At 39.5% G+C, this 18,891-nt stretch overlaps 2 protein-coding genes across 5 annotated transcripts; one reads left to right on the top strand and one right to left on the bottom strand.

Annotated features, from left to right (window-relative positions):
* Positions 1 to 252: 252 nt before the first annotated feature.
* Positions 253 to 15,754, bottom strand: Rh7 (G protein-coupled receptor family protein rhodopsin 7). 4 transcript variants are annotated; one of them, XM_089467278.1, is made up of 6 exons: positions 15,510 to 15,754; positions 15,353 to 15,416; positions 13,794 to 13,849; positions 3,788 to 4,428; positions 3,009 to 3,325; positions 253 to 2,941 (listed from the first exon to the last, which is right to left on the bottom strand). In XM_089467278.1, the coding sequence occupies exons 4-6, from the start codon at positions 4,093 to 4,095 to the stop codon at positions 2,061 to 2,063; spliced, it is 1,506 nt and encodes a 501-aa protein (XP_089323404.1). In that variant the 5' UTR covers positions 4,096 to 4,428; positions 13,794 to 13,849; positions 15,353 to 15,416; positions 15,510 to 15,754; the 3' UTR covers positions 253 to 2,060. The 4 variants fall into 4 exon arrangements, with proteins under 4 accessions (XP_089323404.1, XP_089323403.1, XP_089323402.1 ...); XM_089467277.1 differs by lacking the exons at positions 13,794 to 13,849; positions 15,353 to 15,416; positions 15,510 to 15,754 and adding an exon at positions 10,308 to 10,546; XM_089467276.1 differs by lacking the exons at positions 13,794 to 13,849; positions 15,353 to 15,416; positions 15,510 to 15,754 and adding an exon at positions 9,288 to 10,244.
* Positions 14,108 to 18,752, top strand: CAH2 (Carbonic anhydrase 2). Its single transcript, XM_018007827.2, has 4 exons — positions 14,108 to 14,250; positions 16,977 to 17,443; positions 17,508 to 17,735; positions 17,804 to 18,752. The coding sequence occupies exons 1-4, from the start codon at positions 14,202 to 14,204 to the stop codon at positions 18,050 to 18,052; spliced, it is 993 nt and encodes a 330-aa protein (XP_017863316.1). The 5' UTR covers positions 14,108 to 14,201; the 3' UTR covers positions 18,053 to 18,752.
* Positions 18,753 to 18,891: the final 139 nt, after the last annotated feature.

Genomic DNA, 18,891 nt, shown 5'->3' with positions numbered 1-18,891 from the left:
TATTTTGTTATAGTTTTCATATGTAACAAAGAGAGACATTTATTTAATAGATTTAAAAACAATCAAGTACAAGTGGAGGTTAAGCATTTCATATATAAATACAAATTAGCTTTGCCACAAGTTAAATACTAACTTGAGTACAGTCAGAGTGCATTTTAAATTATGCTAATTAGATGTTTTCCCTTCTATTTCTATTTATTTTTGTTTTCTTTTTGGGTTTGCTTTGTTTAGCCAGATTTTTTTCCTTTTAAATTTTTATTGTTTTTTTTTTGCCTTGTTGGTTTCTGGACAGTTGCAGCAAACATTCGATGTGGCTGTGTCGTTTCATTGTTCTCCGTAGAAATTTTATACAATGCTCTCATGCTCGGCTGGCAATCGTTTGTTTGTTTGGTTTGGGTTTTTTTTTATTTTATTTTTTTTTATTTCTGGGGTGTCTCCGTACTTTTGTTGCAGTTGAATGTGAAAAATTGAGATTTTGATTTTACAGTCACAGGATTTGACTTGAAATTTACTCATTTATATATTCAATAATCCATACTTCTTGACTTACAATAGTAATGCATAAAGCTCGGATAGTGTATTTAGACATCGACTAAGCTCTCATCTAGCCTTACTCTTTCTAATTACAATCTTTTTCAGGTCACTCTTAGCATATTTGTCCATTGTTCTGTGTTTCGGTTTTGTTCGTGGCCACATAAAGGATATTGCTCGAACAAATTCTTATATATATATATATACAAGTTGACATCTATATATGCATATATATATATATATATGTATAGATTTAAGCACGGAACACTTAAAGAGTATAAATTCGTACAATATTGCTGCTTATGACTATTTTTCATATTTCTGCTCATATTTTGATCGAGCTTAAATAGCTTTTGTCTGTTTTGTTTTTGTATTTAGGTACAAGTACTCTGTCAGGCCTCGGTCAAGGTCTTGGTTGAACAGAAATTTAGCTGCGAGATTTTCGCATAATAAGAATATTTAATTCACATTCATAATGTATACTTAATTGTTCAACACATTTGCATAATCATATTTGTACATTTAATAAGCTTAATTAAACAATCTGCATTTATTATACATTTCAATATGATTTTCATTGATTTGCAGTTTCAATTTAATATATTTATTTTAATAAATTATTTTCCCAGTATATATTTATGAATGTTAATGCTTTTTGACACGTTTTGTATATTAAAAAAAAAAAGAAAAAAGAAAAGAAAATAATTGCGCAATGTTTGAGCTACATTCGTTGCGGAACAGTTGGCCACAAATTAATTACGACACCTGAACAGCTAATTTTATTTATATATGTATATATATATATATATGTATGTATGTACATTTGAAGTGCGTAATTTATGTCTCTTTCCCTGATGATACATTTTGGTTTCCCTGCTCTGCCACATACATAATAGACACTTACTTACTTACACTAGACTTATTAAGAGCCTACTTAAGGGTAGACCTCACTATGAGGCTTATACTACAATAAATACCTATTAACATTTAAGCTCCCTCAACAAGACCTCTATCACTTCGTTGCCCACAGCAATGTTGTATTAGGTTTGCCTTGGAGTTGTATATATATTTGATAGGGTACATCAATTTATCTGTAAGCTGGCTATAATTGCTCTCCACCATGAGAGCAGCCTTCGCGCCGTTAAGTAATACAATGGGCAAGTATCTCATTACAATTTTCCTTTGAACTGCTGCCAAGTGAAGCTCTGCTATGTACAACTCACGTGAAAGGCGAGCTTATTTTTCGATTTTTGTTTGATTATATTTGATGAATTTCATTTAATTTTTATCAAGTCCAACAAGTCTTTCAAAGGGAATATACGAACTAAAGGACTATTTATGCATATCATTTAATATAAAAATAATAATAATACTGAATTTAGTAAGCTCTCTCTTTAAAATTCTTCGGTACATAAAGGATCACGTTTAACACTCGATCTACATCTCTACCTCTTTCTCTCTCTTTACAGTACAAAAATATGGTTATCCGGAATCTCAATTGATATGGTAAGCTCTCTCTCTCTCTCTTTTTAAAACTTACTCTGCTCCATGACCCCTGAGATGGAATTGTTGATCTCGGCCACAACGATGATCTCCTCGTTCTCCTCCGTCTCCTCGGGCACCATCATCAGGTTGTTGTTGAGCGTGTAGGGCTCAGCGCGATTCTCGCAGTCGCCGCTTGAAGGGCGCAACCGATGCGTGAAGGAGGAGCGTGATCGAGTCATATAGGAGGAGCGAGTGGTGGATACGCGTCTGAGGACACCACGTCCATACATCAGCATACGCACCTCGACACGAAATCTGGGATGTGTGGCCGCATACAGATAGGGATCCACGCAGGCAGCCGTCTTGCAGAAGAGCGCGGGTATCATGGAGCCCAGTGGCGTGATGTGCTGCTCCTGGCCAAAGACGCCCATCATGGCGACAATTGCATACGGCGACCAGGCAATGAACCACAAGCCAATAATGGCGGCCACAATGAATGTTAGCTTCTGCTCGGTCTTGGCCTTGTCCTTGCTCGACTGGATGCGGTTCGCCGTGAAGACCACCTTGAGTATATAGAAGTAGGAGTAGACAATGGAGGCCAAGGGTATGCAGTAGGCGGCCACAAAGAAGAGGGCCATGAAGATGCGTGCCGGCGTCTCCTTGTTGAGATAGTCAAAGCTGCAGGTGGTGAGAAAGCCCTCCGGCACATACACCGACAGGCCCACGTCCAGGGCGGGCATCACGGCAAACAGGAAGCTGTAGCACCAGATGGCGAATATGATCAGGTAGGAGCGCAGGCGGGAGTAGCGGCGCAACGGCTGCAGCGGGTGCACCACCACATTATAGCGATCCAGGGCAATGGCCGTCAGAGTGCCAATGGCACAGGTGCCACTCAGGCCACCCACAAATCCATAGAGGCGACAAGCTGCAGGTGAGCAATTGAAACCGATGCTTCTAGTTAATCCCAGTGCGGGCTGCGCACGAGCACTTACCTGCATCGCCCAGCGCTGGGCCCTCTTGGATGTTGTTGTAGATGGCGATGGGGCACTTGACCAGCATCAGGAAGTCGCATATGGCCAGATTCATGACCAGTATATTGGCCGGCGTGCGCAGCGACTTCCGGCTGCCGAACATGAAGATGACGAACGCATTGCCAAAGCAGCCGACCACGGAGATTAGGCAATAGAGGCCGGCCATGATGTAGAAGGTGCTGGTGTCAGGCGGCTCGAATTGCAGCCAGAAGGGATTCACCTTTGCTATGTAGGTCAGATCGTATTTGTCGCGATAGTGTATATAGCCGGGATATGAGCTGCAAAGCGAGGTAAATATGCAAATATTAAAAGCCATTCGCTGCCTCTGTCTCTCTCTCTGTCTTTCTGTTTATCCTTCTCTATCTGTTACTAGTCTATCTGCATAAATTATTTAAGATCTGCGAATCGAATGGCTGATGCACATATATACCCTGTAAATGTGAGTAGTAGAGGTGATGTGGTATATGCTAAGAGGCAGTAAGAGGCAGGTTAAATAGAGAAATTGCATATTCATATACATGTATGATATATACTTATAATATGCAGTTATTCTCACAAATCATTTACTCTCAATAATTCCCTGTCCAGGGTATCGTTGCAACTCTATCTGAACTCTAGTTTGCACATGCAAATCCAACTTTAGAGCCATCAATCCTTTAACGGAGTTCAAAAGAACTCATGCACATATACAGCACACACACACACACACAGACAGCACACATATACCCACATAGACTCACCTCAGATCTGTTTCGCTGTCATTCACACCATGCGGATGCTTGGGATGACCTTTGGTAGCATTCGCCGTGGTCGCTGTCGAAGCATTTACAGCTGCTGCTGCTGCAGCCGCTGCGGCAGCTGCCACTGTTGTTGTTGTTGTTGTTGCGGCAGCGACAAACGTTGCATTCTGTGTGCCATCAGCGACAACGCTGCTGCTCCCGCTGCTGCTATTGGCGCCGGTGGCCAGCAGCTCGGTGAGAGCGCTAGTTATCCAGAGGCTGCCATCGTCAGCTGTCAGCGTGGGCAATGTTGACATAATGGTCTCCATGCTGTGTCTTTTATCGTGTCTGTTTCACTATTTATCTTGCTGGCCTTTTTGCCAAAAATTTGTGTAGTACTTTCTACGGGCAGCGGGTTGTTGCCGCAGCCACTGAAGCAGCCACTGAAGCAGCCACTGATGCAGCCAATGATGCTGTTAAATTTTGCATGTGCCACGCTGCGTATGCGTGACGCGCGTTGCTTGCTTGCCGTGGCCGTGACTTGCTGCTTTGTCTCGTCTCTCCAGCTGGACGATTCGCCTTATTTTGTCATTTGCTTAATTACTGCCACTGACGCAGCTTCAGCGCATGCATCGCTTTTTGGCTTCCATCCGTTCTCAGTACTAAAACGAGACAAATAAAAATAACCTTTCAGCTTAAACGAGCTATTACCGAATTTTATTGACTAACTTTTCAGTCGCGTTCTTTGCCTTTAAGTGGAAATGTATTGAATGCAAAAGAAAATACATCTTAATTTTCGATTTAAGTCCGTTGTGCCTTTTCCCTAAAGATTTGCTTTGGCTTCCGATTTTATTAGAGAGTAATTTAAATGAATTTGTATTCCTCAAATCAAAGCTCGCATATTTAATATCAAGTATATTGAAAATTTTCCCTTGCTTTATATAATTTTCTCCAGTCTGCAGTTCGCAAGCGCCATAAATAGCGAAAGCTATTAAAAGCTGCATGAAATATAATAACATCGTTGAGTAGTTGGCACAAGGGACTCGAGGCATTGGTTGCACAAGTTAAGAGCAAAGATTTCACTAATCAAGTTAATGTGATTAGGCGCACTTGCTTCGTTTCCACCAAGCAAATTTCAGGCTAAGACAGTTAACTAGGTTTAGCTGTGGCATTTACATATGCTTGCAGAGACATGAAACTTAATGTGGAATCATTTGCCATTGTCTTGCTGCGGCACAAAATATCTTGTCGCCACAATCAGAATTCTGGCCATAAATAATTTAGGTTTGTAAAACAGCTGTATATGTCTATAAATTATGCTAGCATAATGCATGCATTTGATGGATATTGTTCGGGTGCAGGCGAACATCAAAATCAATTAATGCCTCAAGCCTAGACCTTGAGCTTGGCTTCGGTGGGTGGTGGGGGAACTCTGCTTCGGCTGCTTGTCGCATTGTGGGGAGAAGCCTCTTCAGGTTTCTTGGCACGTGTGTCTAAAACGAGGGCTGCCTCTGAGATTATGTAAATCTCTGGCTACTTAATTGCTAATTAAATAACTGAGCAGCCGGACTGCAATAGTCTCCGAGATGTTCTGGCGCCGCAAGTGCTTTACAACACAAACAGCAACTCAAACAGCGAGCAGCTCTTCAAGTTGTCGTCGGGGCAACTTCTTGTAGATGCCAGCGGCAAAACTTTCTCAAGCAATTGAAAAGGGCAACAGCTGTGGAGAAATCAACAATCTAGAAGTGCAAGTAGCCGAAGGACATTCCACTTTAAAGTCATCTTCTTGCACTGCAGTTCACAACTCCAAGTAGGACTAAACATCTAATAGATGTCTTTTGCCAACAACGTGTCCCCAGCTATTACTCAAATGGTAATGTAAGCAGATTTGCACTAATTGGTCCCAGTCAATAGCCACTGCACTGGCACAGCACTCCTTGTATTTTCGCACGCTTTTGTTTGGGCCATCAAAGTGGAATTTATTTCGCACGAAACTCGTATAGCGTTAGGCCCTTTGTCGCAGTTGAAAAGCGTCGCCAGCGCAGCACTTGCCGCAATGGACCAATTAATTATTGTTATGCCACGCAAGGGGTCCTACATATTCCAATTAAACGGGAATTATGCTGGTGTGGCATGTCTAGTCAATACATTTGAAATGTATATCGTTCTTGTTATCGATACTTCAAATGTATTAAATACTAGAAATTTACGTTGCAATGATCGCCTTAAAGTTGGCTGCGCATAATGCTTACTGGAAAGAAGCAAGCAAAACAAATGTGCAAGAGGAATTTTAAGTTGGCTGCTCATAAAAGGACAAGGCGATTGTTAGACAAACCTAAACATTTATTCGGATTAATTTGCCCTTAACTGAAAATAAGGTATACGATTCAATTAGTTGAATTAATTAATTAAAACTCTACTCATGCAATTAGTATGTCCTAAAGTGAATTATTTTAAATAGCTTTCTTGAGCTTGTCAATCGCCAACAATGCAACAATTGCAACAATGGTCTGAAAGTGTCAGCCGACTGCATTGGTTAATACTCATCAATTACGTTAATTGGCATTGCAAACTACAACAAATGGTTTCCTTTCCTTCCAGCTGGACTGGTTGGTCTCTATTGAGCGTGAGTATAACATAGAAAATGCGATTCCATTGAATTTGCCTGCAACTAGATTTTCGATATGCCCGGCCACCCAATGGACCCATTCAAATGTCCATGGTAATTCAAGTCCGTGGCCCATTGTGCAGGCTCTCATGACGCTTTAAGTCTTTTTTTGTGAGATAATCGCCTTGCACAAAAGCGCAGGCGATGAAGACGCAGAAGGCACGTCTGTTCAGTAATTTCTTCTCTGTAGTTTGATTCGATAAATGTGCCCGTTTATTTGACGACCTTCAGCCATTGTACCATGCATTTGGTTTGCTTTCAAAGTGCGACTAGAATCATATCCAGAACATGATTATTCAACCAATCAGAAACAGGAAACGCGTCTTTCCGCAGCACTTAGTTATATAAGAATATGTTAGATATACACCACTAACCGCTGTGGTGGCGGTGCTGCGGTGCCTGCACCAACAATTACGCGCCACTTGTGCTCTGCCAACAAAAAGTGCAACGAAATTAAATAAAATGACTCGGCGGAAATTACTGAGCGCACGCCTAAAAGCATGCAACAATTATTGTTATTTTTAAAGTAACATTTTCCATGTCTTTTTGGCTGCCATTTCGCATGCGTGGGTGTGTGTGTGTGCGCGCGTGTGTTCGCTTTTTCACAACGTTTTTGCCAGATTTCATGGTAATTACGTTCATAAACTGAATTTAATAGCAAAACAATATCAAATTGAACTTTCGGCAAAAAATATGTTTGACCTTCTATGCGGAATTCCTGAATTATTAATTAAAATAAAAAAAATTGCTAAATTGTTAAAAAAAAAATGAATAAACTGCCAAAATAAATTTAAAATTTAAACTAAGACCCAGCTTAAAGTTGAATATTCAACAATTTGCATTGGAATCTGTGGATTAGTTTTACGCGATTTATTTGATGAGCTGTCAGGTTTTTGTCGACAACGTTTATATATTATGAAATGCAGACAAAATTCACGAGCTTTTGGCCGCGTTTTAAGCTAACAATATTGCTATATAAAATTCTGCTTGAAAAAATACGTTGATTAACGACAGGACTTCAAAGGGCTGACACCTGCATCGGGCTGCTGTTTCACTAAATTGAAATGAATGAAAATGTTTTTAGCCAGTCAGTTTCAAATACTCTTTCAAAAAGGGCAGAGAGTATATAGGCTTGTGCTATTGAAGTTATAGAGTTCAGATTAGAAATAGTAGTAAGATTATTAAATTGGAAAATCTTATATATACTCTCGAGGATGACAGAAGCTTAAGTATATATATAATTTATATTACATCCATGCTCAAGGGTGTGTAAATCTGTTGCAACTGTTCTTAGACTGTGAACAAGTATTATGCAGTCAATGACGCCCCACTGAAACATTGACGCTTGATAAATAAGACTTAAACAAAACTGCAAACATTTATGACAGAGCTAAATATAATATAGGTGTGGAAATGATTTATAAAGACAGCATTTGCGCTTTAAATTGAATTTACTGTGCTAGGAAAGGAAAAAGCGTGAAGATATGCCTGTGTGTGTGTGTGTGTGTGTGTGTGTCTGTAATAGAAAGACTTTTGTGCATCTGCGTGGGCGTGTGTTAGGTGAGTTATGTCGAGCTAAGCCTCAACTACGGTTGGGCGCATGTAAAATGCCACGATTTCACTGTACTACAGTCGTAACCCTCTCATCTAGAAACTTGGTATTGATTTATGCTCGCGCTCATTTCTCATTTTTACCATTTTTCACTTATGTGCGGCAAATTTTTGCAGTCATCAGCGACAGCAGCTGCCGCTGGGCCAGACGAGCTGCCAAGTCTGAAATGCAATGCTTTTTGTTGTTGTTGTTGTAGTAGTAGTTTGTAGTTCTATTTTTTTTTTTTTTTGTATTTTTTTGCAGTCCACTTAACGTGTGGCTCAAGGCCAAAGTATAGATATTGTATGCACCGCCCATCAACAGGCACTCCAAGCGCTAAATGCACTACATGGCCAGATTTAATGTTGGCCGTTGGCTGAGCTTTAACATAACTAACCGTAAGCTCGTATGAATGTTTTACAATTGCCAATGGGCTCACATGTCGCAGCTTGAGTGTGTGCTCCAAGCTCTGCACAAGTGCGCCCCAGACAGTGCTCCAGCGTGCATCCTTGAAGGCCGTGCCGGCCGGCCACTTAATGCAGTTGCCAAGGACTTGTTTACAAGAACTTGATAAATGTTACAAAGCTCAACGTACAGCGTACAACGTACAATGTCCAATGTCCAACATGCAACATCCAACGTCCACTCAGGTGTGTCAGACACACAAAAGAGTCCGAAGAGTCCATAGAGTCCTCTATTCTCATTACCTTTTGGCTTTGGCCTTTTGCATATTCCGAATGCACTCGCAGTCAACATTTCAATTGATTCAGCTTCATAATGTTTGTTGTTTAAAACAGGAATACATGAAAGTTCGCATGATTTGGCAAAGATGTGCAACTAAAAGTCAAGCATGAGCCCGAATGAGCCCGAGGGTCGCCTGAATGTCGCCTGATTGGCAAGCAACTAGCTATGATTTCGTCCGTTATCTCAATCAAACTCTCAATCAGCAAAAATGCCCTTTCGCTCGACTAACTAAATTGCTATTCATATATGTATGCCATTTTTATATGTTTAATGCATGATATTTTGTAGCTGGAAACGCTACAAGCTGGACAAAAATTGTGTAACCTTTCTTTTGGAAATAAATTAAATATTTTTCACAGCACTTGACCAATTTGTAGCGTCGAGAAACTTGTGAAATATAAGTACGCTGTGGCTTATCTTTTGGGCAAAGTTTTGCGACAAGTTTTTCTTCTGGTTCGCATTATTATTTATGGTTTCTCTTGTGTCCAGTGGCGAATTTTTGTTCTGAAACTATTTACCTCTGTCAGCAGCAATTCTCGTTCGAATTTCCTCGTGTAATTTTCGCCCTTTGGCGCACAGAAAAGCGTTTTTTCTAATTTTTTTTTGATGTTTTGTAAAAGTTGGCGCCAATTGAACTCCGGAAATATATTTGATATTTTAAGTTGGTGCAAAGTGCTTTAAGCTGATGTCATGAAATATTTGCTGTGATGCGACAGCAATTTCGGTTTGCTTGCACAGGTGACGCGGCGTATACGCAATCTTAATTAAAATCCGCGCAAATAACTCAAAAGCAGCACACACGCAGGATCATAATTGATAACTGTTCGTTCGTTTCGTTCAATTAAGGCGCCAAAATGTGGACTTACTTCTGGCTGTTGCTGCTGCTGCTGCTGCTGCTGCTGCTGCTGGCAACGGACAGTAACAGCCAGTGGAGAGGCTCGCGTTCGACTGAGGCACAGGACACAGCTGCCAGCATTTTTATCAATGAAAATTGTTGCTCAGCGTAAGCTGCTGTGCAGACGACTGCAAAGAGAGAGAGAGAGAGGGAGAGAGAGCGAGAGAGCCAGCGAACGAGCGAGGCTGGCTGCTGTGCTCTCTGTGAGCGCTCTTAAATCGCAGCCACCGAAACCTGATAAGGACGCCGTTTTGTTGTCAGCATGTGCCGCAGATAACCTGCCCAAATGCGGCTTAAATGTGACAGCCTGCCAAACTCAATTACTTAGCGTATGACAAGAATATGACAGTTCGATGAGGAAGTCACTTTAATGCGAAAGACTCTGGCAAGACTTTGTTGCTCCGTGAGCAGGTGCACAACAATACTACGAACACTTAAATCGGTTTCTAGCCCAACTAGAGCTACCGATACAGCTACAGCCACAGCTAAGGCTGGCAATTAAATGGTCTCTACTGACGATTCTTTCATAAGCGGAACAACAACAACTGCCAGGCCTTGACTTGTGACCCACTCGCTGTTGTTATTGGCCGGATTATACTCATATGTTGGTAAATCAGGACATAGTTACTCGTATTTCATTTACAGTTTATGGCCGGTACGTGTGCGTGTGTGCGTGTCATCAGGCAGCCGCAGTCCCTTGGTTAGCGTCGGCTCGCCTGGCAACCAGCCGACATTTCCAATTGGAATTTTACATTTGAATGAATATTACGCGCACACATAATATTTAAAACTTCCCCTTTGATTATATTCGGTATAATTTATTGACGCAATTAACAATAACACGACCATACGAGTTAAGCTCAAATACGAATCTGTTTGCTGTTTGCTGTTTGCCGTTTGCTCCATCAATGCAATCTCTGTCAATTGAGCAAAGCGCACCGCAATTATTGGCTGCTGCAACTTTAATTAACAGTCAATGGAACTCTGCACTGACTGACTATGAGTTACCCATCAAGTGCCTAGACAGATAAATATTGATAATGCTCTAATATATGCCCTATATATACAGTAAGCTGTCTGCCATATGTTCATCATCTTATCTTCACATGCCCCCTCTTCAAATCCCTGCTTCTTACACTGGGTATCTCGTCATATGTCAATAGCTCAGGCTTAAGACAATTGTTGTTGCTCTGGCTTTTAAGCTGCTCTGCGCGTGTAATCAAAGCAAAGTGTGGGCAACAACATGAGGAGCTTTGCACAGTTAATCTGCCGCCGTATGAACGCGAAGCGGCTGCTCAACAAGTCACAAAATTAAAAGTGAAACGCACATTTGATATACCAGTATGTTTACAAACACATATATACATACATGTTTACAAATAGAAATACAAAAACATATACATATACGTTGTGTATACGTTGCTTACTATTATCTGAGTTAGACTCAAAGACTTTTAGAAAGCACTTACACTTCGCCCTGCCATTGCCATTAACCGCACAAAGTAATTAGTGTCAGCAACAATCTAAAAAGCTGAGAACAAAAGTCTCCGCGGACTTCGTTTACAATGTGGGAGATAAGTGAAAGTGCTTGGCTAGCAGCATTTCAGAAACCGAGATGGCTGGCATCAACTTTTCATTTTTTGGCTAGCATCAACTTCTCATTTTTCAACAAAATTTTTTCCCATTTCATAGTTTAATGCTGGCCCAAATATTTATTTAATAATTATAGCCTGAAGAATGTCCTGGTGCAGCAATGTGACTTTTCTCAGCTGTATTTGAAAGCATTTTGGGTTTACGACAAATTGGTGCCCCTAAAAGTATGCAGCGAAAATTTCCATATGGTAAATTCTTTTCAACTTTTACCAAATTCAGTACGCCTCGCGTTTCTGCTGGAATTTGATGAAAAATTTAGCAAATCAATGAAGTTTTTCCATAGGAAGGCTCAACAAACTAGAAATATTTGTATAAATAAAGAAAAGGTTTGCTTTTGTATACAATCTCCTGTCCCGTATTTGTTCGAGTTTTCAGCGTAATTGTGGCGACCAGCAAGACGCATTTACTTTTGTAGCTGGATTTATTCTTCGAGTTCTGGTCAAAATTGCATTGCATACTTTTAGATGTAGTTGTTGTGGAGGGCTGCCGGTGCTGATTTTCAAAACAACTGAAATGAAAATGGAATATATGTACATATATATTGCATTGTGACATACAATAGTGCAGAGGCAACGCTCTGTTCCTCAAACATTTAAATTCTAAAGAAATGCCAAAAACGGGTTAGCCAAAAAACAGTTTGGACAAAATATAAAATCAGTTCGAGCTTGATTTAACTTTGAAGATATTGAATGTTGCTTGAGCTATATTTGAATATATATTTTTTAAAATATATATCTCTTAATTTTAATGTTTTTAATAAATTAGACTAAAACAAAAGGCTTATTATTTTTGCCTGTGATTCATGCTGAAAGTGTGGAATTATATTATATTCACATATTATATCATATTCACATATAGCTTTAGCATTTAAAGTTTTAGCCGTTGAGTTGAAGTTTTGAATGGGTATTACTTGCTAAGTTAGGTAGATGTGTGTGTATACTATGCCCCTATAGATATAGATATGGCAAACAATTATGCGTTTGTTTTGGAGTTGACATTCACACCAACTAGGCACGTAGATCTTACTAACCAGTTATGTAAACACCAGACCTTACAGCCAAAAAGTGAAATGACAAAAAGGCAAAAGAAAAAAACACAAAATAAAATTTCCATTGTCAAAAAGTCCAATAGTTTGATGAGTCAGTCGCTTAATCGACGATACATCTTTAGTTGAATTTAATAAATATGAAATTCCCCGGAAAGCTGTTGCCCTTCTGAATCATTGTGAAGCTTTTAATGAGAATGCATATTGATTGACGCCATATCAGAGCCAAATTCACTCGAATAATGCATTTTTTATAATCAAATTGTACCGTCGGGGGGCTGAGGCTTACGATAATGCAAACAAGCTGTTAAATACTAGCGAAAAACGGCTGTAATTTAATGCAAGTGCCATTGAGACCATAAAATGTAGCTAGAGTCTGCTGTGAGTGGGGCGAGCTGTCAGTTGAAAATTCTCATTTCACTCGACAATTTTGTGTGCAAGATAAACGCAATGCAATCAACGTAAGTAACACAAAAATTTTAATGATTATTGCTAGAGATAAGGGCTCATGTTTCCATCAGATTATATGCACCTGTTTTGTTAGATCAGCTGTCATAGATAAATTTGCATTTTCACTGCTCAATTGCTCAGCTCAACAGTGACGCAATTATCATAACTCTGTTAGCATGCCAAAACTCCAATAGACTAACAGTCATAAACTTTCGTAGTGAGTTGTTATATGAGCTTTAACATTTGAAGACTCTAGATTAACAGTCATTAACTTTCGCTGAGAATTGCGTAGCTTACTTAACAGCAGCGATCTCAGCATAGCTCTGTTATTATGAGAGTTTAACATTTTTCAGAAATGTAGGTATCATAATCCAGCACATTGCATGGCTGAGATTAACAGTTGAATATTTATAATTTCCCTGTTAATATCAATCTCGTAACGTAAGCATAGCAGCTCCCTAACGAACGTTAACAGACTAGCAGTCAGCCAATCAGATCTCACTCGTAACACGTTTGAAATTAATTAAATACTCGATGAGTCACAAGAGCGTAAAACACAGAAATATACATCTTTTAAAAGCTATAAACCATTTTACCATACGATGCATATGTAGGGGGAAGAACACGATTTTAGAAAGTAGTAAGGCTTATGAAATTATTAATACATTGAAGTTGATTAAGTCAAGAGACGATATACCAGTTCTTGAAGGTGGTGGCATCTAAGAGAACTTGATCTGTTGCTTCTTAAGCAACCTTGGAAAAGTAAATGTCCATGATATGTGTTTGCCCTGACGTCATCAGAGAGATTCGAATTTCTGACTGGGCAGCTGGAATATCAATTAAGCTCCATTCAAGCATGCATTGATTTGCACAAGAATATGAAGTAAAATTGTAAAAAAGATAATACAAAAATCAATGAGAGTTCTTTATTGAAAATCCCTATTGACAAAACCCTTTATATAGCACCTTCTGTTGACTTACCATTGGAAAAGTTGTTCTCCGCTTTATCGCATGGACGTCATCGCACCGGGCCACCGCTGAAAATGTTTTGAATCAATATTAGCGAGGGCCGATTTAAGTTTCAATTCGACTCGAATCGCAGCGCACTGAGTAAAAAAAAAAAAAAAAAAAAAAGAAACATAATAAAAAAAAAACCAACAACGACAACCGGCGTCAACCGCCTTTAGACAAGTTGATATAAGTTTCGGCGACAAGCGGGCCCTAACCGCAGTTGTGCGACCGCATTTGGCGGGTGAACAGCGCTTGACAGACTGACAAATTGGCCGGCTGACTAATTGACAGAGAGTGCGCCGACAGACAGTGGTCGAGTCTTGAGGGCTTCACCTATTCAGCTCCACTGCGAAAACAATCATAATAAATCACACCGAAATGTGGAGTCAACTACAAAGTGTTCTGTGGCCTTTGATCTTGACCTTTGGTGAGCTAAGCAATTCTATAAATTGTGTAAAAATGCCAAGTGCTGAGATGTTCCGGTGTTGAAACAATTATTTAATTGTTGTTAAATAGAAAGCTAACTAAACGCAGCAGACACGCCCTATTATCAGCAGACAGCAAACTTTTATTAATTGGCAAATATTTAAGCACTATTTAGAGTGGCTTTGTAATTTTAAATCGGTTCAGTGTTTGTGTGTGTGTGTGTGCAGTAAATAATGCTAAGATTGTTTTAAATAAAACACATTAGCAGACCTTTCTGTAGAATATATACCGAGTTAGATATATGCCCATGTCAAGGACATAGCGCTAGTTATAAAACTGGTTCAAATTATCTCTTTGTCGCAATCAACAAATATAATAAGCCAGCAGAAAAATACGACAATTTGATGTAGTCGACTGCATGATACTCGCTCGCAGTACACAGATAGCAAAATTGATATTATTGAATTAATAACTGTAAATAAGATTAGCATAGATTCAAGTTTAAAACTTGCAAAAAGTTAAAGAGTGCGGATTATAAAAAAATAATTATAGGGCTACACTTGCTATAGGGTTTTAATCGAGCTGTAGAAGAGGTAAACTTTGAGTGACTTGTAAAATTAAAAAACAAATTAAAAATTTTATAAAAATATATATTAAACGCTAACAGAGTCCACATCGCGTCTATTAGTTCCAGTTCGATCTAGTATATACTAGCTTAAGCCGTAAGCAATTGATTCGCTTAGGGTATCAATTTACGAAACGAGTCTAACATATCAATTTTCCGTATTGCTAAGACGCTCTACAGAAACAGAAAAAAATGTAATACCAATCGCAAGTCTCAAGTCTTATTTATTTCGCATTTGCCACGCCAACTGCTCGCATATTAAAATAATCTTCGCACTGAACACCGAAATTCATTGCAATTTTCCAGAGTCTAACTGCAGAACAAAAGGCTTTAAATAGCTCTAATATACTCCCTCTTTAATTGCATAAGCGAGTGTGTGGAATGAAAACAAAAACAAGAACACGTTTCTGCCGTGTCCGTGCCATCAATTTTTTGAAAAGCAGACAATCGCATAAATCTAGTCTGCAATTAAGCTCACCTGCGTTTCTTTGGATGGCTCAACAAGCAGCGAGCAGGTGACGTGTCCGCGGACAATTCATACCCTGGACAAAAGCCGGAAGTGCGAACCGAATCATGAAACGAGAGTATTTGTTAGTCAAACAATGGCCGAGAATTTAAAGTAGTTATCCAATTACAGAAATAGAATGGAAATGAATGCAACAATTACTTGAACACACAGACATTAGGCAACGTATTTTCGCTTTTATTTTGTTTGCTTTTTTTGGGTTTTGTTTTTTGCGTGTTGAGTTTGAAATTGGAAAATTCGACTTGACTAATTATCTGTTTTCACAAGTGGTACACATTTTGTTTATGGCCAATAATAATAAATATTTTCAGCGCTTGCTTCGAATTCCAATAAAAACTATAAATCAACAAATATAACTTGAGCTGTCGGCCATTAGAAGGCAGCAACAACAACAACAACAACAAAAGTGAAACAAGTCTCACCGAACGAACATTTAGAACAGACAACTAAATCGTTTGTTGTTGTTGTCAAACAAATCCACAAACCTTTCCGTTATTGCAGTTCAGGGAAATGCACTTCATTCGAATAATAGGAAATAGCCTATAATAGCTGACGCGATAATGATTAACTAATCACTGCTAATTGATGCAACAATTTGCCATGACACATGTTACACGATGTACCTGCCTACGGTTCCAGGTTGCACTCGCTGGCAGTCGTCAAATGGCTCATTTTCTTCAAATAAAACTTAAGTACACTAAGCATCAAAGTTTGTGTGTAGAATATTAATTTGCTGTTAGCTTGGATTATTTTACATGATATGGCGAGTTGATGCTAAATCACGTTTCGTTCAGAAATCTTGATTAGAAAGAGGTAATTCATGTTAGAACTTGTCTCAGAACTGTTTATATGTGATTTGTTTAAAAAGCACCGCGACCTTTGGCTTTATTGGGGATATAGATAGTAGCTATACGTTCCGTAATAAAAAACTTTAAACATTTTTTGAAAAAGGTATAATATATAAAACTATATTATATAAGATCTAAAAACTGCATCAGCCAAAGTCAGCTCATGATCTATTTGTAGACACATATTATATTATATGATCATCATGTCATAATCAAATTTCAATTGTAAATATATATTATATTATATATTCTTATATTAAAGCTTTTATCCCTTATACATTATCATCTCATTGATAATTTAAGTATATACAATACATATACTTATATGTAATATATAGAAATCCGAATATATCAGAAATCACATAACAACTACATATAAATACTATACTATATAGTCATATACTATATGAGCTATAACTCATGTTTAATGTATTCCCAAGACAAATTTGATTCGCAATCACGCTGTACAGTGTATACCTGCCCAATTAGGGCGACAGTCGGCAAATTCAAAAGATAAATAATAAAAGTTTAATTTATTTGAACGTTCAATTGGGGTTAATCGTAGGGCTATTTTTAACTCCCACTGAACTGCCCAAAAATAGTATCAAAAGTAATCAAATATTTGTCAATTTGTCGCCGATGTCACCGTGATCAAACGGCGTCGACGTCTCCGCTTGTTCAGGCAATTAGCAAGTCCACAGACTCTAAACGCGTCTCAATTATTACAGCCGCCGTGACGTTGGCTCAAGATTTCGGCTACGGCGGGAAACATGGACCGGAGCATTGGGGCGACGACTATAAGAAGTGCAGCGGCAAGTTCCAAAGCCCCATAAATATCAATGTGCTGAATGTGAAGTACAAGACGTATATGCCATTCACCTACGAGAATTTCGATGCTACGCCCAAGCGCGTCCACTTGACCAACAATGGACACACGGTGCTCGTCACCATGGACTTTGACAAGAACAAGATGCCGCGGGTGAAGGGCGGCCCATTGGAGCGCAAGACGTTCTATCAGTTCGAACAGTTCCATTTCCATTGGGGCGAGAACGACACGGTGGGCAGCGAGGATCTGATTGACAATCACGCCTATCCCGCCGAGCTGCATGTGGTCATGCGCAGCCTGGACTACCCGGACTTTCAGAGTGCTCTCAACAAGGATCATGGCCTAACGGTGTTTGCATTTTTCTTTACGGTAAATGGGAAATTAGCAACAAGTTTGCTCAATAATGGAATTTACAAACATTAATGTTTAACAGATAATGGCTGACGACAATCCCAATTATGCGGAATTTGCTGAGATGCTCGGCTCGATAGATCGCAAGGGCAAGTCTGTGGACCTGCCGAATCCCTTGCCTTTGCAGAAGTTTTTGGGCACGAATCTGGACGGCTATTACACCTACAAAGGGTCGTTGACAACGCCGCCCTGTGCCGAGGAGGTGGTTTGGGTGGATTTCAGCGAACCCATAGCTATATCGGAATATCAGGTTGGACTCCATACATACATATAATTATTTTGTATATTCTATTTATATATATATATATCCCCTTACAGCTGAGTCACTTTCGTCTGCTCACCGCCAACGATGATCATTTGAAGAACAATTTCCGACCCACCCAACCGCTCAATGATCGCATCGTTTACCGCAATGAGCCCAGCGAAGAGGATCTATTCATGCCCTGGAGCTCGATACCTTTCGTGGATGCGGACAATGCGGCTGGCTGCCTGCCGTACAGTGTAGTCGGAGCAATTTCTGCTGGCATCGGCTGCCTGTTGTTTGGCTTGTCAAGGACTCTGTTTTAGTGGCTTTTAATTAGAGCCGCGTGGCGCGTGGCGGGGGACCGGCCTGAACTGGTCTGGGCTGGTTTGGGATTGGGGTTGGGGTTGGGTTGTGTGGTGTGGCCATTATCCCGTGCAAACGTTTTGTATTAAATCGCATCGCACTCGCATGCTCAACATTTTAATTAAGCCCCGTAATTTAGCTCTACCTCGACGCTGCTTTGTGTGCCGACAATTTAAATATTTGGGCCGAGAATGAACCAAGGATGAACTGGGAACTTGACCTAATACGCTAAGCACATGTCGAAAATTAATAAGCGCACATGCCACAGCCACGCCCACATGCCTATTTGAGTAAAAAAAAAGAGAAAAAAACACAAAACAAATGCTTTAAGTATCAAGACCTAACACAGTAGGTTGATTCAACATTTATGCAGCGCACATGGCGACGCTTCTGTTTATTTGATTGATTATTCATGAATACACTCAAATTCGCTCACACGCACACTCACACGCCGTATTTGATTGTTTTGTGAGCATTTGTAATCATAAGTTATTTATGCTCTTTCATTCAATTTTCATGCCTTGATTCGATATTATAATGCCACTGCACCTTGTGATTTACGAGCAAATGCTCCCTATAAGTAATATCTATATTTATATATGTACTAATTTGAAATACGTGTCTATCAGTAAATAAATAAATGAAACAAAATCCACAACAGCTCAAATTGTTTGCTATCTGTTGTCATCGGAGCTTTGTAAATTATCTATTTCTGATTTTTTCAATTAGATAATTTCATTTAAGCCTAAGATTTAGATAAGTTCCATCCATATACGTACGCCTGTCTACTAGCAAGGCC

This window comes from Drosophila arizonae, chromosome 4 (genome assembly GCF_054131065.1).
Source record: "Drosophila arizonae isolate 15081-1271.41 chromosome 4, UAZ_ARI_1.0, whole genome shotgun sequence".
NCBI lineage: Eukaryota > Metazoa > Arthropoda > Insecta > Diptera > Drosophilidae > Drosophila > Drosophila arizonae.
Note: the sequence above shows the minus strand (reverse complement) of the source record. Positions and strands in the feature narration are given on the sequence as shown.